Source organism: Leptinotarsa decemlineata, unplaced genomic scaffold (genome assembly GCF_025532065.1).
Source record: "Leptinotarsa decemlineata unplaced genomic scaffold, Ldec_3_MD MMD2_tig00026316_RagTag_RagTag, whole genome shotgun sequence".
Taxonomy (NCBI): domain Eukaryota; kingdom Metazoa; phylum Arthropoda; class Insecta; order Coleoptera; family Chrysomelidae; genus Leptinotarsa; species Leptinotarsa decemlineata.
In genome coordinates this window covers 2,919,858-2,946,362 of record NW_027412685.1, presented here as the reverse complement: position 1 = coordinate 2,946,362, position 26,505 = coordinate 2,919,858, and the positions used below count along the sequence as shown (strand labels likewise).

The window sequence follows — 26,505 nt, the reverse complement described above, 5'->3', positions numbered from 1 at the left end:
AGAATGTTTTTCCATTTATTCGATTGAATAAAAATAAATAATATATATATATATATATATATATATATATATATATATATATATATATATATATATATATATATATATATATATATATAATTGACTACAAAAAAACGCTACATAACAAAATGGACATGATCAACAGTATTTTCTCGTCTTCATTTCTTTATATAGACGATATGTGGCACAGTGGTCTCAAAATGTTTTCCGGTTTAACCAAGTCTCCGAGACTTGTTTCGAGATTTTTTGTTTGTATGCATCGTGTCTTGGGCAGTTTCCAAACATTTTAGGATGTTAGAACCAGAACAAACCTACAGTCACAGAATAGAGTATTCTGTGATACATTACCAGAAGCTTAGTATCAATAACGTCAAGTGTCAAATAATAACTAATCTATCCAGTGAAATATATACTATTTATAGTTCATTCAAATTCGATTTTTTTTTCATGACTAGCGGTTCGTAAGGTGATAAAAATTTGTGAAATGTGTATAAATTTCCAATTTTTTGCGAGCACGATGCATATGAAAACTATCCCCTAATTCTCCTTGCCAATATCCTGTACGTGACAGAGACAGAGCTAGATATGGTTATCTACAAAATTTGAAGCATTAAACAGGGAGAACAACTGTATCGCAAAAGGTTATTCGCTTTCTCAGCCCGATGTATTTTGATCGAGCAGAAGGAGCGAATACCTAAGAAATTCCAGTATGCAGTATGAAGATAAAGAATTTCTTCTATTCTTTATATTTTATAAATGTCAGTTGTCCACATTAGAAAAACCTCAGAGTAACAAAAGCCAATAGAGAGGCCTTTTCCATCCTCACATTGAAGGCAGCATAACTTTGTTTGTTTACGGGAAGTAAGTTGGACCATAAAACAGTGGCGGTCGATTTAGTTGATAACCGGAGGGATATTATATATTTATAAAATAAATAATTTCAGGTGAAAATGTATTCTGTTCAAATAGTTCCTTAAGAAAATCTGATTTATTATTAATGATTATGGAATTGAGCCCAGTTTTTCTACCACCAACTAGATTTTTATTTATGTATGGCTTTATAATAGAGCGCGTGGTTTACTGAGTTGAAATTAAATTATTTCAAACGAACTAATTCATAACAATGATAAATGTTAATTTCAAAAGTAATGAACTTTGCTTCATAAAATCAGATGAAGAAATTTGTGATTTATTCTCAGATTTGATAAACAAACGATATGGTTGTTGAGGTCCGATATAAAGAATTTTCGATTAGAAATCATGAATATTTATAATTACGATTGAGGTTTGATATTATTCTGTGATTTCGTTCAATATTGATATCTAGGGTTCTTTTTGGACCGACATTATGAAAGGGGATATTTTTGATGTTTATAATTATCGTTTTTTGATCTTATTCTTATAAATGAAGTTTTTTTGAAAACAGGTTTACATTATTTCATTATTTGACATATCCCAACCAAAAAGAGGTTAACAAACTGATAACCGTCATTTCTTTTTGAATATTGTCTGTATGCAACTAGAAAGCCTCGTGCAAAGAAAGAAAAACCAAAACGGAGATCATATTCTTTGTGTGACGTATGTCAGTTGTTAAGTGAGCAATAACAGATATAAATAACATCGGTTGCACAAGAATAATTTTTTAGTATACAAACTGAACATTGAGCAGAAAGCTGTTAATCTGTTTATCACAGAATGGATATGACCTATGGCACACATATGAAAAAATCCGTCAGCATGAATTATTGAAAAAAAAAACATAATGTCGGTTCACAAAGACCCCTAGATACCAATTTTGAATGAAATCACATAATAATATCAAACCTCAATCGTAATTATAAATATTCATGATTTCTAATTGAAAATTCTTTATATCGAACCTCACAAACCGTATCGCTTGTTTATCAAATCTGAGAATAAATCACAAATTTCTTCATCTGATTTTATGAAGCAAAGTTCATTACTTTTGAAATTACCACTTATCATTGTTATGAATTAGTTCATTTGGAATAATTTAATTTTAACCCAGTAAACTACGCGCTTTATTATAAAGCCATACATAAATAAAAATCTAGTAGGTGGTAGAAAAACTGGCTTCATTTCCATAATCATTAATAAATAATAAATCAAATTTCCTGTAGGAACTATTTGAACAGAATACGTTTTCACCTGAAATTATTTATTTTATAAATATATAATATCCTTCCGATTATCAACTAAATCAACCGCCACTGTCTTATGGTCCAACTTACTCAAATGTAAACAAACTCTCCATAACCTCTCATTAACCGTCTCCCCCCGCGCTTTTAGGTTGTACAGAAAAGGTTAGTACGATACCCGTTTCAAAACACATGTATTGTATTGGTATAGAATAAAACAAATGAAGAGGTGATTATAAAAATGGATCCAAGCCATTTTTTGACATTTTTAGTACAGTTTAGTATTCTCAGTTCCCTATTTATTATAAGTGTGTTTCCATCTACACAATATTTTTTTAATGAGAGGAAAAAGGAACATAGGTCCATTAGCCCACGATAAATGAAACTGTGTCCAAGAGAACTAGTTTACTAATCTTTTATTTGATTCATGTCAGGTTTACATGTTTTTCTTGATAATTGTCCAAATGAACCTGTTTTAACCTATGTAGGTACTTCATGCACTTTCGGAACAAAGTGAAATGGTTTTTTCAAGGTTGGCAATTCGTACGGCACTACCCAATTCAAGGTCGAATCGAGTTCAAATTGTAAGTTTTTTAAAATTCATTTATACATAAATCAATTGTCGGAAAAAATAAATGCGAATTCTCTATTCTACCTATAAAAATAAATATATGATTGAAAAGTAATGGAGAGTATTTTGTCTATAACAGTGCATAGACAAGTATAATACAAAGTATTGTATATGAAAGGAGTATGCTGCCACAGATTCTAGTACCTTAAACATTATATTACGCTTTTCTATGACAACAATCTTTTTTAAAGAGCGAAATAAATGTCAACATGAAAGTAGTCAAACCAGAAAACTCAACACATGCCGTAAAAAAATATAAACTTGTTTTTCTCGGAGAACAAAGTGTTGGTAAAACCTCCTTGATTACAAGATTTATGTATGATAGTTTTGATACATCTTACCAAGCTACAATAGGAATAGATTTTCTTTCGAAGACGGTTTACCTCAAAGACAGAACTATAAGATTACAACTGTGGGACACAGCTGGACAAGAACGTTTCAGATCCCTAATTTCGTCCTATATTAGAGATTCTGCAGTTGCTGTAATTGTGTATGATATCACAAATATGTATTCTTTTGAATATACTACAAAGTGGATAGATGAAGTGAGAAGAGAAAGAGGGAGAAATATAGTTATAATTTTAGTAGGCAATAAAGTGGACTTGGAAAATTTCAGAGAAGTTTCAGTTGAAGAAGCTGAACAAAGAGCAAAAGAAAATAATATTGTATTTATTGAAACTAGCGCCAAAGTAGGGTACAATATTAAACAGTTATTTAGAAGGATTGGAGAAGCTCTACCAAAAATCGACCCCACTCTTCAGGCTTCAGAAAAGAATGAAGAAATTATTCTGGGAGAGTCCGAAAGAAAGGATATGAACAATCAATGTATTTGCTAATGAATCCTATTGTATACATGTTTTTTTATTTGCAAATAACACCATTATATGGTTATTAGCGGCGGAAAATATATTTATATACAGTAACTATATTAATTACAAAGTAATATTTTGTTTTTCAAGTTCAGAGCACTTAGGTAATTTAAATGCAGAGTATGTAAAAAATATTCTAAAATATCATTTTGATTGTCGGCCAATATTAGATATAGTTTGGTACCATCTTAAGATAGAAGCTAATCTTAATTTGTTGATAAGTATATAATGAAAATTATTTCCAACTCATTAGAGTGTTCAATAACCAATATGAACATTTGAAAAAACTAAACATCTCCATGAAAATACCAACATCATTCATTATCAAATCTTAATATTGTGATACCATCTACTTCAAAGAGATGAACAAAATTAGATTCAAACAAACCCGTGTGTTTAATGATCGTTTCGAGCATCATATTTTAGAGAAATATTTATCCTCCGAAATGGCGACTAAATACTCACCTCGACGTAATTTTTTAAACAAATGGCCAACCAAAGATATTTAATCAGTTGCTGTTGCTAATTCACTAGAGGTGGAACCACTTGAATATTTCAGAAGTTCACTCAAGTATCATATTTTGATATACATCTTACACAAGATGTTATTTTGTATATTGAAAAAAAAAAAACAGTTCAAAGTATCCACTTTCAATTTTCTTTTATCAAGTTTTTATAAAAATATAAAAAATTTGGATTAAAATGTCTGAAAATATTCACATCAAGATTGATACATTTTTGCGTCTGTTAGTCTGTTCAAACCAAAACTCAGAACAATTTTTTCTACTTTGAAAATCATAGTTTCGGAAGGCTTAAGCTGTTCAATGACGCGATAAAAAACATTGTTCACCCATTTTTGTTTGACATGAGGGAGCAAATAAAAGTACTAAGGTAATAAATTAAGAGAATATATACAATGAGTCATTAAATTATTGTTTTTCTCCTTTAATAAATCGTTTGATGTGCTTGAGGGAGCTGGGATACTTTTGGCAAACTAGTTATACAGGGTGATTCAAAAGTACTTTGACAAACTTCAGGAAGTGATTCCTCACAATATTCTAATATGAATTGTCCGAATAAATAAATGTCCGGAAAGGCTTCGTTTCCAAGATACAGGATGTTGAAGTTTTATTATTATTTTGGTTTTTTTAAATAACTTGAAATACTGAACTTAATTAAACGAAACTTGGTAATAGGAGGTTTTTGAGGTGTCGAATTCGAACCTGATGTTCTTATTGCTCTTACTCGTAGGGGGCGCCACCTACACGTCTTTTTCTTTTTTAAAGATTCATAACTTTTTTGGGCGTACTTCTAGCACATTTTCAGTAAAATAATCGATTCCTCTATCATATCTACGTAAATAAGCTACCCTTGTTACTAGTCGCTGTAAGCAACCGTTTTCTAAATATTTGGACTTGAAAACTTCAAGTCGATTATTTGATAATGGATGCATGTTGAAGTTATTACGAATATTTTGCATTTTTCACAAGAATGCTTTGGAAATAAATTTGACTTTGTGAGTAGTTTTGGTAATTACATATTTTGTGACAGTTAGACGTTTTGTTGTAGTTTCCGTAAGTAGAAGTAGAAAACACTTATTTTGAAAAAATGGATTATTTAAACAATAATGCTCATTTAGCCGATATGCATTTCGTTTTATGGCCTTGCGGATGGCAATGCGCGCAAAGCAAGACGTATTTACCAAGAGCGATTTCCTAATCGAGTAGTGCTTCAGCTCCAACATTTGCTAGTCTCCACCGTAGTTTGGCAGAAACAGGTAGCTTTAAGACGGCAGCTGATATTATTGGAAGACCACGAGCAGTCCGAACCCCAGAATTGGAAGAAGCTGTTTTGAACGCTCTCGAGGAGAATCCAGAAACAAGCACAAGAGTAATTGCTGAAGCTGTCAATTCTACTCAGTCCACAGTTTGGAGAATTATCCACGATCAACAGTTTTATCCATACCATATTCAAAGGGTACAAGCTCTTTTGACACGAGACTTTCCCCAACGCATTACTATGTGTCAATGGTTTTTGAGAAAATTGACTCGAAATCCTCAATATTTAAGATATGTACTCTTTACGGACGAGGCAAACTTCTCCCGAAATGCTATCACAAACTTTCATAACAACTATGTTTGGGCTCTCGAAAATCCGCACGCAGTTAGTGAAAGGCGTTATCAGTATCAATTTTCTGTAAATGTATGGGCGGCAATAATTGATAATTACTTGATAGGTCCTTTCTTTCTTCCGCTCCGACTGAATGGCGCAACTTACAGACACTTTTTAGAAAATGAATTGCCGGGACTACTTCAGAATGTACCATTAGAAATTCGTATCCGCATGTGGTTTATGCATGATGGGGCTCCGGCCCATTTTAGCGTTGTAGCCAGGGAATTCCTTAACACAGTCTATCCAAATCGATGGATCGGTAGGGGTGTAGAAGAACCTAACCAGGCGTGGGCACCAAGGTCCACAGATCTAAACCCGATAGATTTTTATTTTTGGGGACATTTGAAGTCACTAGTTTATAAGACTCCAGTAGTGAACGAGGAAGATCTAAGAAACCGAATAGTAGACGCCTGTGAAACAATAAGAAACACACCAATAATTTTTGAGCGCGTACGAGATTCAATGACTAGACGACTGACTGCCTGTATCTTCGCTGAAGGTGGACACTTCCAACAATTTATTTGAATACAATTTAGTTTTGTTTATTTTAGTTTATTCTACATATTCAAAATTTCTTGAAAATTTTATTAAAACAAATACTGATTATGCACCCTTGATACAAAAATAACTATTTCGCTTAAGGATGTCATAAAGGAACGTACCCAACAGTAATGACCTCTTCAAACGAGTAAAACGTCAAATTCATCTCCAAAGCATTCTTGTGAAAAAAGCAAAATATTCGTAATAACTCCAACATGCATCGATTATCAAATAGACTTGAAGTTTTCAAGTCCAAATATATAGAAAGTGGTTGCTTACAGTGACTAGTAACAAGGGTAGCTTATTTACGTAGATATGATAGAGGAATCGATTTTTTTACTGAAAAATGTGCTAGAAGTACGCCCAAAAAAGTTATGAATCTTTAAAAAAGATAAAGACGTGTAGGTGGCGCCCTCTACGAGTAAGAGCAATAAGAACATCAGGTTCGAATTCGACACCTCAAAAACCTCCTATTACCAAGTTTCGTTTCATTAAGTTCAGTGTTTCAAAAGTTATTTGAAAAAAACGAAAATAAAAATAAAACTTCAACATCCTCTATCTTGGAAACGAAGCGTTTCCGGAGATTTATTTATTTGGACAATTCATATTAGAATATTGTGAGGAATCACCTCCTGAAGTTTGTCAAAGTACTTTTGAATCACCCTGTATATACTATTGAGCATTGAGCATTACCCATTCTCCAATTCTCTACAGGACCGGTACGGGACCACCAAGAAATTCTGCGAAACAATTATTGAGTATTTTCTGATAGTGCTTCTTTACCAAAAGATGGAAGAAGTAACCTTATATATTCTTCTCGAGTTAGACTTTTCAAATAAAAAATCATTCAAGAAAAAACCGTCACATGTCAATTTCTAGGCTGTTACTGATTCTAACGACATATTTTATCCCTCGTTTAAAAGAAAAGGCAACCCACCTAACAAATGTTTTGAACTTGTTACTGCAATTAATTTCACAAAAGAATGCCCTATTTTCGTCTAAAAATGATTGACAATCTTTCATGGTGAATTTTACGTTCGGACTTCCATTTCCATTGTATAATTATTTTACTATTATTCGAAATCTATGAAAGAACAAATAAAATTAGAAAGAATAGCTGAAATAGCAATTATATTAAGCAATAAAACGTGAAATAAAAATACAATAAAACGAATAAAATAACCAAGATAAAAGATGAAAATGACCACAGAGTTAAAGAAATAAAGACGAATTGACATTAAAATGAAACTGAGCAAAAATTAGTAAAAAAAAGGGGGCGTCTCGGGACTCCCGACAGAAGTGACAACTTAAACTAATCTAAGTTGAACTGTTTACATTGAAATTGTTTAACTTGAGAAAATCTTATATTATTACTTAAATGATGTAAGGAAAGGTTATTTATTAATAAAATTGTTGAAACCTGTTATTCAGATTTTCCAATTATTCAATTTGTTGCTTGTTTTTATATTTTTTTTGCTCACCATATATTTGTTTTTGGAAAAGTCATTAAAATTTTGTTAGAATAAAAATACAGTTTTATTGGTGATTCCTGAAAAGAAAAATAACTAGTCAACTAGAACAAAAATATTTTATCATGACTTAAAATAGTTATCCATGAATATGGCAAAAACTGATATTATGTCTATCAAAGGTGAATTAGATGAGCTTGTCATGTGTGACAATTTTATAGGAAGCGCTGAATATACAATATTTCTACGTGTTCATATAGATTGCAGACGGAAATTCGATGAACATGAAATTTAAATAAAAAATTGTCCTGTGGATGTTATTCAGTAAGAGTAACATTGAATAAACTTGTTTTTTCTTCCGTCAAGGTTGTGTACCATTCCTTAGTAGAATCCCACTTGATATATAGAATCCCATTCTGGGGTGTGTGTAAAATGAATCTCATAGACTCTGTATTTGTACTACAAAAACGTGCAGTAATATACATGTGCAAAGCAAGAATTCTAGATTTCTGTAAACCTCGTTTTGTTAAACACAAAATGTTAACAGTATTTGCAATTTTTGTTATGAAAACGGTATGTCTAATTAAAAAACATATTCACAAATTCAACATTACTTACACACGTCCCGCCACCCGTCAAGCTCGTAACATTAAACTCCCGATCCCATCACTGACACCAATTAAACATTCAGTAATTTATGGAGGTGGTAAGATGTTCAATCACTTACTAAAACACATCAAAATTCCGTAGAACATTTTAGAAAGGAAGTAAAAGCTCTCCTGTTGGATAAACCCTATTATAATTTACAAGAATTTTATAATGATGCATTCTAACTCAGGCTTGTTTCAATATGTTGTAAGATGTTTCTCATGTGCTAGATTTTATATATTGTTGTAGGTATGAGACATTCTAGTACAATGTCGGTGTCGACTTATTGTCCCATTTCTTCTTTCTGTGTATTTTACTATACCTTAATTTAAGAATGTTTCAGACCTTCACTTTTGTCAATGAGATTTTGTATCTTTGAACAATAATGCATATTCTCTCTCTCTATTTTATTTATATACATATATTACAGCTACCATAAGCTAATTATTACTTTTGTAGGATTAAATAATGATACTAATAATGTACATATGCAAAATTAGTATCACCATTTTTATGCCACGTTTCACATAATAAAGAATATTACGTGCTTGCTGGTCAGATTTTTATAATACTGCTAACAGTATATGTCTAACGCTCACTAACCACTGATATATATGGAGTGGTTTGAAACTTTGGCCATTGAAGAAGCCCCGAGTCTGATCGAGATACGTTGATGACAACTTCATAGTATGGAACTACTAGCGACTCGCCCCTGCTCCATACAGATGCAATGCTGATACTAAATGAAAATTCACCCACCGGAAATTTAAGGGTATGGGGAAACAGTGATAAAAAGATAATTTTTTCATGTGCGAGCTTAGGGAAAGCACATCTTTTACCTTTTAAGCAAAATAATATAGAAGTACAAAACAATTTTTCCCTGTTAGTCCACACATGAAACTTGTAATTTCTATCATGTTTACATCAATAACAGAAACTTGAACTTCTACCTCTCATTCGGCAAATGTCTTGAACATTTGAAGGTTTATAATAAATTTTCACATAGGAGAGTAATCAAAATTAAATTAGATATCTATATACATTTGATCACATACATTCATGAATATTCAATGGATAAAATTATAATTTCTATCTAAACATCTCTTATATTTACAATATTTGAAACTAACAAATTTTAGTCATTTCATTTAGTATCCTTTGCTTCAATTTTTTTATCTATCTCCTTGAAATACCTCTCAGAAACTTTTTCAGACTCTTCAATAACCTGTTCAACTCCCAACACTTCCGGAATATAAAACTGCATCATATTCTGCACTCCATTTTTGAGAGTAACAACCGAACTAGGACAACTGGAGCAAGCACCTTGCATCTTCAACTTTACTATACCATCTTCGTAACCCACAAAAATAATGTCACCTAAAATTAAAAATATATTTGGGTTGAGTCCCATACTGGAAAAATTAAGACAGCACCAGTATAAATTGTCAACTTGAATTAGCGACCAATGAAAGAAATAGTTTGTTCAATGTTTTCTATTTTTATTTCTTCGAATATTAGAAAAATCGTAAATATATGTAAGAACATATGTCAATGAAAACTCAAGGAATTATATTCAAGAAACACTTCATTGTGAGATTTTCCCTAAAGAGTTTTAAAAAAACGCAACATGTATTTCGCTATACAATAGCTTCTTCAGGCGTGTCTTTACTAATTCAGTGTTTCTTGAATACGTTATTGGTTTTCATCAAGTATCGGCCAATTCCATCACATATCAAGGAAATATGTAGATCATCCACAGGTATTTCTTTCAAATAGAAATGAGAAGAATTATTTCCTATTACATAAACTGATTTACATTAAAACACCAGTTAACCAAGCTCAGGTCAACCCAAACCAGAGTTAACCAAAATGGTTCAATGAATGATGAACATATGAATAAATTAGCAAATGACGTGCTTTTGAGATGATTCAACCCACAAGTGCACGAGTACTGTCCGAATCTTCACATACAAAACGGCATAATATTTTCTACTATGCATGCTTTTGTTTTCTCAAAAATACAGTGTTTTTTGATACATAAGATTATACACGAGTTTTGTAAGTGACAATAAATTGAATTGTTTAAACAATCATATATTGAATAAAAATAAAAAAAAACACAATACATATTTTTCTCTTTCCGTTGCATTTATACAGGGTGATGCTCCAGGAACTGCATCGATCGATTGTGGGAAAACTATAAATTAGAAAGAATCTGAAAATTTGCCAATATACTGAAGTCTACGTAGGCAGTTAGGCTAAAATATTTTCAAAATGGCGGCACTTACGGTTATACCGGAAGTTAGTGTCAACTTCGTTATTTTAAATAGAATACCCTATATAAAGCTTTGGCGACCGAGAATCATCGGTGAATATTCAAGATGAATAAACCACTGGAAGCCAGCCACTCGTGCTGGCGAAACGTTCGGATGCAGTTCCAAACTACGACGGCCTTCAAACCCGAATGAAGATAGTAACGCTGACCCTATACATTATTACATTTTTGGATTCTACATCAGAATCTAAATACTTTTTGTGTATAATGTCTTATATGTTAGTTTAACGGTTTTTGACATATTTGAGTTATTATGTCAAAAATTATGTTTGCAGACCCTACAATAATTATCAATTTTTCCTATAAGGTTTTGGTCGAGTTCCTTGTAGAGGGGAACCAAATTTAATAAAAAAATATGAAATTTCGATAATTATTAATGCAGAGTGGTCAAAAAAGAAATATATAAATGAAATTTAGCAAACCGTCTAAAGTGACTTTTTTCAATTGGAAACCCCCATTATTTATTCGTATTAAACATTAAAAATATGGGTAACCTATTCCGAAAATTAGTAGTTTTTGAAATATTTGCAATTAAATATTTTTCTATTAACAGAATTCTTACTGTACGGTTTCTAAATTCTGTCAGTTGGCAATGACAGCGCGGCGTTAGAAAATAATCAATTGATATGATAATGTCACTGCTTGTCATTTGCAAATTGTCAATAATAAACCATGCCTGGACGATTTAATTACACAAACGAAGATTATTTAAATTAATTTATTATTTATGGAGAATGTGATAAAGTTATTTCAAGGACCCGATTTCCGGAAAAAAGAAACCATCACGAAATACTGTCATGAAAATTACACAAAATTTCAAGAATTTTGGAACTAGAAGCAAGAGTGAAGAAAAATAAACCAGTAGTTAACAATGAAAATAATGAAATTGCAATTTTGGGATATTTTGCGGCATACCCAAGAATATCTAACAGACAAGTAGCATTAGAATCGGGAATATCTCAGGCATCAATACTAAGAACTTTACGAAACCACAACTTTCATCCATATGTCTTTTCCAAAGTTCAACATCTTAAAGAGATCGACTTTTCACGAAGAGTAGAATTCTGTGAATTCATTTTGCTTTGATCTCAAGAAAATGTTTTTTTATATTATCTGGAAGGATGAAGCGAAGTTACGAATTTCCATTATCGAAGTGACACAAATGTACATCCATTTAGAGAACTAAATTTTCATGAGTCCTGGCAATTTAATGATTATTGGGCCATAAGAAATGACAGCGTCGTGGCCTTAGAATTTTATGAAAACTCATAGAAATGTATTCCACCAACACGATGCGGCGCTTCCACATAATGGTCATTCAGTCAATAATCAGCTGCAAAATATGTTTTATGATCAAGGAATAGCCAACAACGGACCACATTTTTGACCACCCCGCTCTCCAGATCTGACAGTACTCGATTTTTTTCTGGGGATCAGTCAAAAATAATATTTATAATAGCGCAAAGTTATCCTTATTTTTAATGCTTAATACGATCAAATCATAAAAATGGGGGGTTCCATTTGAGAAAAGCCATTTCGGACCAAAAGTGGTTAGACTTAGATATAGGACATACACAAAAAGTAATTAGATTCTGATGTGGAATCCATCCAAAAATGTAATGATATATAAGATGTTCCATTTGAAATAACGAAGTTGACACCTACTTCCGGTATAACCGAAAGTGCCGCCACCTTGAAAATATTTTAGCCGAGTTGTCAAATTTTCATTTTTTTCCTAATTAGAGTTTTCCCACAATCGATCGATACAATTCCTGGAGATTCACCCTGTATCACCAACATTCTGGTTCATTTCCATTTCTGACCTCAATTAAACATCCTCGAGAAAAAAGCAACAACGATAATGGATATTACTGGAGTTTTTTCCCAATACCAAATCGTTATTTTTAACACCTCGACACGTGTTTCGATCACCAAGTGATCATCTTCAAAGAGGAAGATTAAGTTTTAATCGAGGTGTTAAAAATAACGATTTGGTGTTGGGAAAAAAACTCCAGTAATATTCATTACTACACCAAAGGTTCCAAACAGTGCATCAAAAAAAAAACGATATTGGATATAAGAATTTTTTCAACTAAATGTATCTATAACTGTAATGAAACAGAATAGTATAGAAAATTAATTTTCTTACCTCCATCTTCTTGAACAGTGGGTCGAATTCTGGTATCTAAGAGTTCCTTTATCATTTGAACAGTTTCATCATCATCTTCATTGATTTCTGAAAGAGTAATATTAGAAATGGAGAGATAAAACTATGAAAGAAATCATTTCCTACAAATAGTTTGTCCAAGATGTAGTTGGAGTTGATATTTTTATGATTAGGTACCTTGATCAAGAAAAAAACTTTCATATCAGGAAAGTATAGACATGCTAACTATAATCTAGTTACATGCAGATAAATATGAGAATACTCTAAATTGATTGATGGTTAGTTTTTGAAAGAGATAATGTTCCCAATTACTTCATCACAGTATAAGGCCGGGTTTTTGACGTCAGATAGAAACAACATTTTATAAAACTACAATGTTTTGTCAAACAGAACTCAACATCTTAGAACCGGTACTCTGTAGTTTTTATATCAAAAAATTGCAGTAACCTATTTACAGTTTATCACCCATGCTCACTTAAATTTGGCATCAGATTTTTTTTTATAAATGTATTGGTACATGTAGTTTTGTGAAATACGGGTTATTAATAAAACATACTTTTCCCGCCCCCGTGGGTTGGGTTACCTATCGGGCGCGTCCACAGGTGGCGGATAGGGGAACGGCCAGGAGACTGGAGGCCCTGTCCGGGAAGCCAATGTGGCCTGACGAACGGGGTCGCCGGACTCCTGGTCAGTGGCAGAAATGAGTAGGGTGAGGGGAACTAAAACTCTCCAAAAGCCTTTGCAAAACATGTCACCGTGGACCAGCCTACTCAAGCTGAGGTGTAAGGAATCGTGCCGACTGCTGAATTGCCGCAGGGTGATATGCGGTTACGAATGATCCCCTTGGGGAACTGGGCGAAACCTCATTGTGATCAGCCTACCTCTGGTAATGCGGGGCTCTGCCAGAGGTGACCAACTCTTCCCTTGCTACTCGTGGGAACACATATGAATGAAACAAACACAAAAACAGAAACAACAAAAACCAATCCCGAGGCTGAACAGAAGTGCTCACCTCAATCTAAGGCGATGGCTGGGGATAAACAGAAATGTGTCCATTCCAATCTACCACTTGGAATGAGGCTGGACATAGCAGATCACCTCGTGATGTAATACAAAGGACAAGGCGTAAGCGCATTTGCGGCGCCGAGGGCAAAAGGAGAAAGAGAGCGAGAGAGGCAGGAGTGGCAGCAACTATAAGTGCACCCCCCTCCTCCCCCACTCCACCTCCAACAGCAAGGACACTTCCTGAGGCGGATGCCAAGGGCTCCGCCTTGAATGAAGGCAAGGAACCGGTTGCCCCTTCAGAAAAGCTCCCTCACTTGTGCACCTCAACGGAGGGAACCCCAAGAAGGTTGAAGAAGCCGCGCAATGACAGTAAGGTCGCTGCACCTTCCAAAACCTTCGCGGAGGTCACCGTGAGACACCTCAAGGTTGTCAAAGAGAGTATGTGTTCGGCGAGTCTTGGCCTACACCTGCCAATATAAAGGAGATGTCTCCTATGGACCTGTCTACCTTCCTGGAAAGGACAGGATTGATGATGACCTAGGAGGACATGTGGTCTAAGTGCTGTGGGTCTACACACTCCCTACTCTACAGATACTTTTCCCGCACACCATAACTATAAGAAAACTATTCTCGGTGCCCATTTTAATAACTCAATGAATATATGTACTCAAGATATTTATTTCTATGTAGTTGATTTGATTCTTCCGTGTAATTCAATTTTTATATGAAAGTAGCTGTTTTGAGAGCTTTTCTTGCAGTTTGTATCTGAAAGTTACTTCTTTGCATGATCTACACATCTATGTATAGAGTTACTTCTTTTGAAATTGATTGCTTCGTTCCTTTCTTTGGAAGACTCCCACATTTTTTTGTATAATGATGGAGAAGTGGAAAGCCAAAACCTTTCTTTCCCAAAAAATATACCACTTTCAATTTTAAAAGATTGTGTTCCGAAATGTCAACCACTAAAGAAAGCTAAGTATCAATATTTTTTCTTTTTCAATTGAATTTTTCAATTTTTAGGCAAAATTTATGAATACGACAAGTTACTGAATAATTGGATTCCTCAGTGATTTATATTACACAGTAACTTTTGGGTGTGAAACTTTTCAGTTTGCCCTTCATTGTCATTCAGCAGATTCTCTATCGATTTAGCTTTGTTTATTTTTCAGATTGTGGAAGGTTCTTTACCCAAAAAATCAGTAAGAAATGACAAAGTAGTATTTAGACATTTTTATAATTTTCAAGAACTTTATAGCTCAACTTTAACGAATCAGGTACATGTAAGAAATTAACAAAAAAAAATAATAATTGCACAAAGAAACTTTTCCTCGGTGATCTTAAAGGTGCGATTTTGTTCCATCCTTTACATAAAAGAGGACGTATGCTTCTCCACTCACAAACGACTTTGGTGAAATTGTATTTTTGCCACGCGCCAGTATACGAGTGTCTGCAGTATGCTGTATAATGTCCTCTGTTAGTAGTCCCGCTGTTATTTAAAAGTGCATAGAGATTATAACAAGTAGCCACATTTTCCGCTGCAAAATTGTCCATATCCAATCCTTCTAGAGGAAATTCGATGACATCATTCAATCTGCCTCTACTTTCCGTTGGAGAGAATCTTTTTAAATGTATTACTAAAATATAGGGAAATTGTGGATTGATAGGGACTTTGTGTATTTTCTCCTTTCCTTGCATTTCGAACACGTCGGTTTTTCATTTCCATCCAAAGTTTCTTCTCTTGTAAACGAATCCAAGCATTGCCACAAACTCAATTGGTCGGTTCTTTGTGGTACGGAGAGAGACAAATCCCAGAAAGGATCAAATGTTACTGAAGTGTGGCCACAGTGTGTGCATTTCATCGTGGATTTCAATTAGCTACTTTATAGACCACGTTTACACTGTATCTTAGAGGAACATGTTACACTTGTGTTAATCTAGCAGATCAGTTTGGATTTCAATATTTTCTCTATGCCACAATATTACAATCATTTTGTACTTCACTCATGAATTTTTTGATCTTCAAACAAAAAAAATCGTTGGTTCTAATAGGTTGATGCTAAGCTGTCATAATAGATTCAATGAATTGATAGGGGGTAATATTTTTAGGAGTGATTAATTTTTTGGGAAAGAAAGTTTTTGGCTTTCTACTACTCCATCTGATACAAAAAAAAGGGATGAGAGAATCTTCCAAAGAAAAGAAGGAAGTAATCAATTTGAAACTCTATACATGAATGTGTAGATCATGCAAAGAAGTAACTTTCAGATACAAACTGAAAGAAAGTCCTCCTGAAACAGCTACTTTCATATAAACATTGAATTACACAAAAGAAAATAATTCTTTCGAAACAAATACTTCTATAGAACTCATGTGAATGATATCTGATTCTTATTCCACAACAAATGTTTGAAATACAAACTGAGTAGAGAAAAGTATCTTCTGTATAATTCAGTGTTCATATAGAAGTATTTGTTTCGAAAGAATTATTTTCTTTCGTGTAATTCAATGTTTATATGAAAGTAGCTGTTTCAGGAGGACTTTCTTTCAGTTTGTATCTGAAAGTTACTTCTTTGCATGATCTACACATTCATGTATAGAGTTTCAAATTGATTACTTCCTTCCTTTCTTTGGAAGATTCTCTCATCCCTTTTTTTTGTATCAGATGGAGTAGTAGAAAGCCAAAAACTTTCTTTCCCAAAAGATTCAATGAATAATGGATTTTTTATATCTTATTCGATTATTATTATAGGCGTCCTTTAAATTGTGAACAGGTAACATTAGAAAAAGTGTTTTTTTAGTGAATGGGTTTTTTTGAAACAGAATCCCAAAAATACAACATCCTTGATCCAACACCAGACAGTACTGTTTTGACCGCCACAGGTCTCATCTCATCAGTGTTCTGGTTTCAACTAGTTGCCTGCATGTTATGATAGATATGTAAGAAGCAATTTATGGAAGGGACTAACAAATGATATCACTGATAGAGATATTTGAATAAAGGTAAAAAAAATGTTCCAGATAAACTGTAACAGTGTAAGACTGTGGACGAATCTTGTTCTGCAGTCGATGTAGAAGCTTGTCATTGCAACTTGGAGAGCCTGGTTTATCATATCATTGATATTTTTAGATTGAGTCTTCTGTTGATCTCATAGACAGTGTCTTCTCAAGCAAAGATGTCATTTATTGGATGGGTACTGATGACTTAACTTTCAAACTGGCACCCAGAATATATCTTATAAAAAGCAGAACATTTTGGAACAAAGTAAAATTTGTGAGAAAAGTATTTTCCGTGATTTTTGGCCGTTATCTGCATTTATAATAATGATATTTATTGATTTCTTTAGGACATCCTAATATACATACATTATTTTAAAAATATATGAATAAATGACATAAATAACAAAAATGATGATATAATAGAAGAAAAAAAAAATAAAATCCATTTTTCAATAATTCCAGAATGGTTTCAACATGAGGATATACATAATAAATATATTACCAAACAGAAAAAAGAAAATAAAGGATGATATTTTATATAGTTCATGAGTTTTTTTGAATTGGAAAACATTTATTGAATCTTTCAACGAAAGTGGGAGTTTGTTATACTCATTCAAACCTTTATAAAATAAAGACTTCAACGTACTACTCAAATTAGTTCGAGGAAGGTGGAATTTTTGGGAGCTACTCTCTCTTGTTAAGTGGTTAAGGATTTGAGATTTATATATACAGAATTCTTCAAAATAAATTGGAAGCAAGTTATGTGCTAGTTTGAAAATGAATATCATTGCTAACTCGGACAGTCTCTGGAAAACTGTTAAGAAATGTACTTAACATGTTTGATATACTAGAATACCTATTCACTTGTAAAATAATCCTCATTCCACGATTCTGTAACTTTTGTAAAGCCGATACCTTATTTTGGTCAAATGAGTATAAAAGACTAGCACAATAATCAAAATGGGGTTGGATTATACAATTATAAAATGTAATTTTTGAGTACATCAAAAGCTGAGATGAAATTCTTGAAAAAAAAAAAATTTTTTTAGTAATTTTTTTATATATATAATCAAAATAAGCATGAAGAGATAAACGATTATCTACCATGAAACCTAAATATTTGAATTCACTTACGAACTCTATTACATCACCTGCAATTTGTAATCTTATGTTGAGATTGTTGACGAGTGATAGCTTATAACTAGTTGATAAGATCATATATTTTGTTTTAGAGGTGTTGAGTTTTAGTTTATTGCGATTCATGTACTTGAAACATTTCTTAGTTCATTATTCATTTGATCAGCTACTGTTTCTATATTTATTATCTCCTGAAATTGATAACAAAGTGTGGTCTGTAAAAAGATTCATGAAATCACAACCATGGATGCATTCAGGTACATTAAAAATAATATAAAAAAAATTGACATCACGAGATGATGACACTGAATCCTTTATTATGGTTACCTGTTTGCGTTGTCATAAATAATCAGTCAGCCATAACAAAACAGTTTCCCTGATACCAATACTTTGCAGTTTATTTAGTAATATGTGGTGATCAATAGTCTCAAAAGCTCTTTTAAGATCTAAAAATATGGCTATAATATAATGTCCCTTATCTATTGATTCTTTCCATTTTGATATTGTGACCAAACGATTTTTCAATGAGTTTGCAATTAAGTATCTCACTGCTGTATTTCATTTCCACTCCGCTGATTAATTGAGACAGATCTGCTAACTCCAACACTTTGAATTTCTCAATGAATTTCTCATGAAGTGAATCAGATTGATCAATAGTGTTCACAATTTCTTGTACGCTATCAATAAAATAATTGTTAAATGATTCTGCAATATCTAGATTATTTTTTATGAATGACTGACTGACCATTTATTTTGAAATAAATACCATCAGTAAACGTATTGCTATTAGTTTTTGGACTTACAAGCTGTTTTGAGTGTTTTCCACATAATCCTCACAACCTAACCTAACCTATTTTGATCAATTTTATCATAATAGTATTTTTTTCTTCGAGTTTCAGTAAATTCACACATTTATCTCGAAGAAATTTATAGTAGTTCGAATTTTCTTCAGTTCTATTATTTTTGAACATCTTGTAAGCCCAATGTATTTTAACCTCGTTGTCATACCATGGTACACTATTTGACTTCAAAGTGTATGATCTTTCTGGTGCAATTGAGTCAACAACTGACTCACACTGACTTTTGAAGTCTTCATAAAATATATCTACATCAACACAGCTTAACAAAAAGTTACATGATATCAAACTCAAGTTAATCCTGTCCATATTACAATCATTAAGGTTTCTGTATGTTTTTGTGATACTTTGTGCTACATATATATTGCAATTACTCAAATTGACTGTTATTAATGAATGATCAATTAACTTTGGGGAATCATGAACGACAGTATTAACATCAAAATTGGTGAGTACATAGTCAACAATGGTGTTGCTTGACGTTTCGTCTACTACTGTGGTAGACATTATTAAATTCGATGTGGTAATGGTCGTAGTGCCCAAGTTGCGGCGTGAGTTGTTGTTCCCATCGTTTCCAACGCAGTAACTACGATTCTGGTATTTGACTCTGGTTTAATATTATTATTAGTGGGCGAGAATTGGTTTCTCTTAATAGGGTTACCTAACCTTGTTGGTGTACCCCTAAGGACAGGTAGCCAGATCTTAATAATGTTCATTGGCTTTTCTTTCCTATTGAAATTATCCCTTTATTAACAAGTCACATTTCTCTAAGATTCTCCTAATCCGGAATGTAAAATTTTCAACATAGGGAAGGAAAGATTTTCCTTTGACCACCCTAGCTTAGGTTACTTTGGCGTTCTCTCTCCTAGGTCGTATGGCCCACTCGTATTCTCCTACACTGCATCCATTCCCTTTGAAGGCATTTTTTAAGTGATTTAGTAAACAAACAAGGTCAGGTAATCCAATTTAGAAATATCAATCTACACCCATTAATAATAATATAAGAGCAGAGTCAAATACCAGCACCGTATTGACGGCACTCGGAACGATGAGAACAACAACTCGGGCACTGCGACCGTTACCACATCGCTTTTGATACTGCCTACCGCAGTAGTAGACGAAATGACAGGCATAAATACTTGCAGACCATGGCAAAAAAAAAACGGAAAATAGCTTTCACACTATTATCTTCGGCCGTGATCAAAGTACAAATTATAACAAAATTATGTATTAGAAACAGTATTGAATTTCACCTATAACATTGTCTGAATATGTTTGTTAGTTTGAATGAATGTACTTGATCGTTCAACAGTCGTAATATTCTTCAGCAGATATATGAATGAATTTAGATCAGTTTTTACAAACTTTAAAAATCATTGACTTACGAGTATCTTGATTGGGTGAAGCCTCATTCAACACAGGTAAACCACTTGCAAAAAAATCCATTATAGTGGCAAAAATTTCTGGTTTTAAAATTTTCCAGTCAACATCATCATCATTTCTTGTGACAGTTATGAAATCTGAGCCAAGAAATATGCTTTTAACTCCTTCAATTCTGAAAAGTAACTTTCCTAAGGGCGAACAATAAGCAGCCTGTCCTGTGGGGAAATCAATAGTTTGTCCTGACTCCAAAACTTGTACACCGGGTAAAAATTTAAGACTATTGGGGTTTGGAGTTTCTTGGGTCTGAATAAACATATTTAATGTGGTTGAACGCGAAATATTTCTATTATGATTTATTAAGATTTTCATTGATGAATAGCAAGATTTCTGACTGGAAAAATAATCTGATTAGTTTTGTCAAATCAACTCATGATATACAAGTACCTTTCAGGATGTTTTGATACTTCAACAGAATTCCTCAGAACAGGAAAGCCTAACTTTAGAAAATTACGCCACATTCCGATTTTGATCAAACAAAACAATGACAAAATGATGATATAAATTATCAGATTTTAATTCCAAAAAAATTTGAAGGTTATCCAGTATTGCCAACAGAGATCGACCAAATTACACAAAGCTAGTGAGATTGGCCATATTCCATTTTATTCATATTTACGTAAAATGGTGTACCTACATATTTCACTCATTCATTCTGTTTCAGACGTTTCACGTATGAAATTAAGGACCAGGTTTATAGGTTCAGTCTAAACTAAAGTTTAAACTCCAGTTTAGGGCCCTGTTGTACAATCACAGTTCAAGTTTTACGCTTGATTTAAACATGATTTTGAGTTTTCATTTGTTCGATTGATGACCTCTGTTTATTTCGTAGAAATCCATATTGAATATAGAAAATAACTTTTGTCTAATTTGTTACGACCGGCCGTAACAAATAATAAACTATATTTTGAGTTGTACAAGGCAGGTTCGACGGTAAACCTGGATCATTTCACCACATAGGCAGAGATTTACTAAACGATCGATTTTTTAAATTTTAGCCAAGTTTAATTAATTCAATAGGAACATCAACGTCCAACACGGTTCCCATAGAAAGAATGCTGAGTCTACGAAAGCGTACACCGGGAGATAAGCCGACTTGCGAAGATTCCAGGGAACTGGCCGGCATTCATAATCAAACTTTCCTACTGTAAAGACGTACCTTTGTCTAATAATTTTTGTTGTACTAAATAAATTGCATTTTTAAAAAGGGAATTTGAGTGTTCGTTAAGTTATTTGGCGCAGTCGGTAGGATAACCAGGATTGATTCATGTCGAACGAACAATTTTCGTATTGACGATTAATCCGATTAATCGGTTATCGAACAGTCGGTGCTCGTTTGTGAAGGTGTTTGAAACGAGGTGGCTCCTTGGATATCAGGACACCCAATCTATCGAAGATTAGCAGTGAACCAACGAAATTTGGAACCAATATTGTCCAAATTTGCAAGGAATACTACCTGGTGAAGACAAAAATTGTGAATCCAGAAGTTGACCTTATAGGATAATGTTCAGAGCCTCAATTTATTTAATGTAAGTACAACTTGATGTCTATTGAAAATTTAACAACAATTCTTGAAAATTTATCACTAGATATTCCTTCAGCTGACTCCTATCACCCATACCAATTTTCAAATATTTCAATCGAACCAGTTAGCGAAAATTTTGAACAAAAAATGGCACACCAATTCAAACCAGAATACTTAAACTATGTCTCTCAATTCGACGGAAACCCAAATGATCTGAACAGATACATTTCAGTTTGTGACAGTATAATTAGAACATTTTATGATGCTCAGAATCCCGAAAATTTTCAGAACACTTATTTGTTGAATTCCCTAATTTCCAGATTGACAGGAAATGCCAAATTAATTATTAATATACAGAATGTTTCTACATGGGATGACCTCAAAGCCACCCTGTCTAGAAACTTTGCAGACCAAAGAGATGAAAGTTGCCTTAATAGAGATCTAGTAATGATGCGATAACAAAATAATGAAAAACCTTAACAGTTTTATGACCGTTGCCTCAATCTGCTCAATTTACTTTGCAGTTATATAGATTTGCATGAGGTAGATGATGCTTCAAAAATTTTAAAAAGAACACTTTACAATAACCTAACTCTAAAAACATTTTTGGCAGGGTTGAAAGAACCATTAGGAACTACTATCCGTTGTATGAGACCTAAATCACTTAATGAAGCATTACAATTAGTCACCCAAGAAGACAATATCTATTATTTTCAAAATTATTCTAGCAGAACTTTAACCAGAGCAACTCCTGTAAACATAAGACCACCGTTACAACAACAAACTCAACCTGTTCAACAACAAAGATATTTTAATCCCATGCCAAGACAACCATTTTAATAATCATACTCAAAATAACTCCTTCCGGGCGCAGAACAACTTCCCATCGCAACCAATTCCAATTCACTCGAAGCCAAACAATCAGCCACAAAATTTTTCATCAATTCACAAGTTTTTGGTAATAATCAGCAACAAAAACAAAACGTTTTCAATCCAAATCAAAACCGAACATTTCCACGACAAACTTCAAACAATTTTCAACAAAATTCGCAAGGCTTCTTTTCAAGACAACCCCAACAAAAAAACTTTATTTCCGAAGAGCTTTATAATACCGAATTAAATCAAGATGAAAACTTTTCAGTAGATGACCAAAGTCAGTTCTGCCCCACTTACTCATTCGATGACCAAGGTCAAGGTCACGAAGAAATAGCTTATAACGATTATTGCGTCCACAGATTCAGAATTTTGACGAAAACCCGCATCTTGATGAAAATTTTCAGAACCTGCCTCCAATGAACGACCAAACATAAATACACAAATTATTCCCTTCAATACTTCAAATTCAGGAGAATTACCATATGTTTTATTGCCTGACTACAATCTTAAACTTTTAATTGATTCTGGGTTTACTAAATCATTTATTGATCCAGATATAGCCTCCAAATTTTTCCAAATGCTATTAGAAATGACCCCTTCATAGTCTCTACTGTCTTTCAGAAATCAGCTCATAAACACGGCGCAATGGTACCTGCTTCGGAAATATTCAGATTACCAAAACCCCATAACTTGAAATTCTATTTGTTTAAATTTCATAATGTATTTGACGGTTTGCTAGGACTTGACAATTTAAAACTGCTTCAAGCGAATTTAAACTTCAGTAAAAATCTTCTTGTAACTCCTTATACACAAATCAAACTGAAATACCATAAAACTAAAACAATCTTAATTTAATCACAGTTGCACCTCGAACAGAACAAGTTATACAAATAAAAACTTCAATTGCTAAAGGTGAAATAATAATACCCCATCAAAAATTTCATATGTGAAATTCCGGAATGCTTAACGTTAGCAAAAAACGGCAAAGCATTGACAACAATCCTAAACAACAGAACATCTCCCGTAGTGTTGGATTTTTCAGAACCTATTCCAGTAGAAAAATTCAATCGAAAACTCATAGAAGAAAATTAAAACCTATCGATATCATCAGTGGTCATATCGATAACGAAAATCCCTTCAGCGTTGATATTGACCAAATTCTACTCAATGACTATATAAATAGTCATAAAGAGAAAACAAAAATCCTTTACTCTAAAATCAACAGAGACCTTATTTGAAATAAAGACAAAACCAACGAAAGAGTAAATAAAAGCCGTGATGACCCCGCGATCTTTGAACCAAATCAAACTGTTTTTGTCAAAAAACATCAACGTCAAAAGAATGCTAATACATTTAGCAAGCCAACCACTTTAAAAACGGTAAATAATCAGTCTAAAACAGTTTCAACAAACTCCCAAGAAAAGGTTCATATGGACAACCTAAAACGTCCTCTTAAGAAAACATATAATTTCTAATTTCAGCATTATATATTATTTCAGATTTCCTGTTGTTTTCGGACTTGAAAATATTACTGTAAGAAATGTGGAAAATAATCCAGGCCTAATCCCACTGAAACTAGGAACCGCTAAAATCGAAGAATACACCCACACTCTGATTCATTATTATGATCTGTCTCCGATTATTATCGAAATCAATAAGTTTCAATCACAATCAAATGTACTGATGAGTACTATTACAAAAAATAAAGATTATCTCCATGACACCTCAAATTACTTGAAAATTTTGACATTTACCAAAGAGAAAGTAGAAAGTTAATTGAAAGAAATCATACCCCATCCTCAACGAACAAAACGAGGTCTCATCAATGGTATAGGTTCAATATTTAAGTCTATCACTGGAAATATTGATTCCGCTGATGACGAAAGATATGAAAACTTGATCAGAGAACTTCAAGATAACCAGAGTAAATTGAGTAACAGCATTAAAAAGCAAAACAGTCTGACCATTGATTTGATAAATAAATTCAATGACATAGTTCAACAGATAAGTCATAATGAAAAATTGTTAGATTCAAAGATTCGACAAATTTTTTATATAATAAATCAAACTACGTACAGAAAAAATTCAACTTTTATTAAGGATATTTTGATTCAAGTCATAAACATGTATGAAATAATCAATTCAATATTGCAAGATGTCGAGAATTCGATCTCATTTTCCAAATTGAAAATAATGCATCCAAGTATAATACAAACGGCTGATCTTTATAAGGAACTACTGAAGATTCAAAAAGAATTAAAACAAGAGCAACTACCATTTTCAGTGACCTTAGACAATACGCTCATGTTCAAAAATATAATAAGAATCATAAGTTACATATTGAATAATAAAATTACCTATATTCTTGACATTCCTATCATGTATCCTTATTCTTTCGAATACTACCATTTGTATGCCATACCCACTCCCACAAGGAGTCAGTTTAAGGCTATAATTCCTCGAAAAGGGTATTTATTGAGAAGTCAGTTGTACTATACATCCCAAAACGACGAATGTCTACGAGTTTCACCGCAATTCTATATTTGCAAAAAGTTACACCTTCAAGAAGTCGGAAAAAGTAACCCAGCATGCGAGATTCAGATGCTGAGTGTACAGAATATAACATCATGCAATCGAGTTCGAGTAGAGCTCACCAAACCAATCTTCAATAGACTGGAAGACTCCAATCAATGGATCGTATTACTGCCATCCATGGAGACCCTTAAGTTCATCTGTGAAGAACAAGAAGAGATTTTAAAACTTACCGCAACCTACTTAATAGAAATTCCAGTAGGTTGCCAAATAATCTGCCAGAAGGAAATAATCGCCAACGATAGAATTTCTACAGTCCCGAAACAGCCAATCTTACTACCTGATCTGAGCCCTAGAAGTCGAATCCATTCCAAACCTGAATTCCAGCCTCCAGTTAGAGGATATTAAACTGGACGAACTCCAAGAAATTAAAACTCAAATCATTAATAATCAACCAGATGTGTCATTTGGATGAATTTCACACTCCCTCGCTAACCCTCCGGAGTTGAATTTTGTGGGGGAGGAATTACATCAACGTCCAACACGGTTCCCATAGAAAGAATGCTGAGTCTACGAAAGCGTACACCGGGAGATAAGCCGACTTGCGAAGATTCCAGGGAACTGTCCGGCATTCATAATCAAACTTTCCTACTGTAAAGACGTACCTTTGTCTAATAATTTTTGTTGTATTAAATAAATTGATTTTCAAAAAGGGACTTTGAGTGTTCGATGAGTTATTTTACGTCAACATCTGATTCGTTGTTATAACCCAACATTACAATTTTTTTATCATATAATATAAATATTTAGTGTTTTGTCAGAGTTATTCTGCATTTTTATAAATTAGAATACATGATAAACACGCACTTTTCCCATACCCCAGAACTGTAATACTCTTCTAGACGCGTGTTTCACCAACCAAGTTGGCGTCTTCAGGAGACGAAGTATAAAAGTCTTCTTTTTATATATATATATATATATATATATATATATATATATATATATATATATATATATATATATATATATTGTTGACAAATTGGAAATTTCTAGGGAATTTAAGAATAGTGAATTGTCAGATAGGCAGATTTTACTTTGTCAAAAAGTAGATTAGTTTTTGTTTTATT

At 33.1% G+C, this 26,505-nt stretch overlaps 2 protein-coding genes across 2 annotated transcripts; one reads left to right on the top strand and one right to left on the bottom strand.

The window, feature by feature from the left end:
* The first annotated feature begins 2,775 nt into the window (after positions 1–2,775).
* On the top strand, positions 2,776–3,739 carry LOC111508259 (ras-related protein Rab6-like). Its single transcript, XM_023163698.2, has one exon. It carries the CDS (start codon positions 3,021–3,023, stop codon positions 3,645–3,647), a length of 627 nt encoding a protein of 208 aa, XP_023019466.2. The 5' UTR covers positions 2,776–3,020; the 3' UTR covers positions 3,648–3,739.
* Positions 3,740–9,514: 5,775 nt separating this feature from the next.
* Positions 9,515–20,991, bottom strand: LOC111508256 (NFU1 iron-sulfur cluster scaffold homolog, mitochondrial). The gene is made up of 4 exons (XM_023163694.2): positions 20,833–20,991; positions 20,391–20,779; positions 12,994–13,080; positions 9,515–9,886 (listed from the first exon to the last, which is right to left on the bottom strand). The coding sequence occupies exons 1-4, from the start codon at positions 20,904–20,906 to the stop codon at positions 9,654–9,656; spliced, it is 783 nt and encodes a 260-aa protein (XP_023019462.1). The 5' UTR covers positions 20,907–20,991; the 3' UTR covers positions 9,515–9,653.
* Between the last annotated feature and the right edge of the window lie 5,514 nt (positions 20,992–26,505).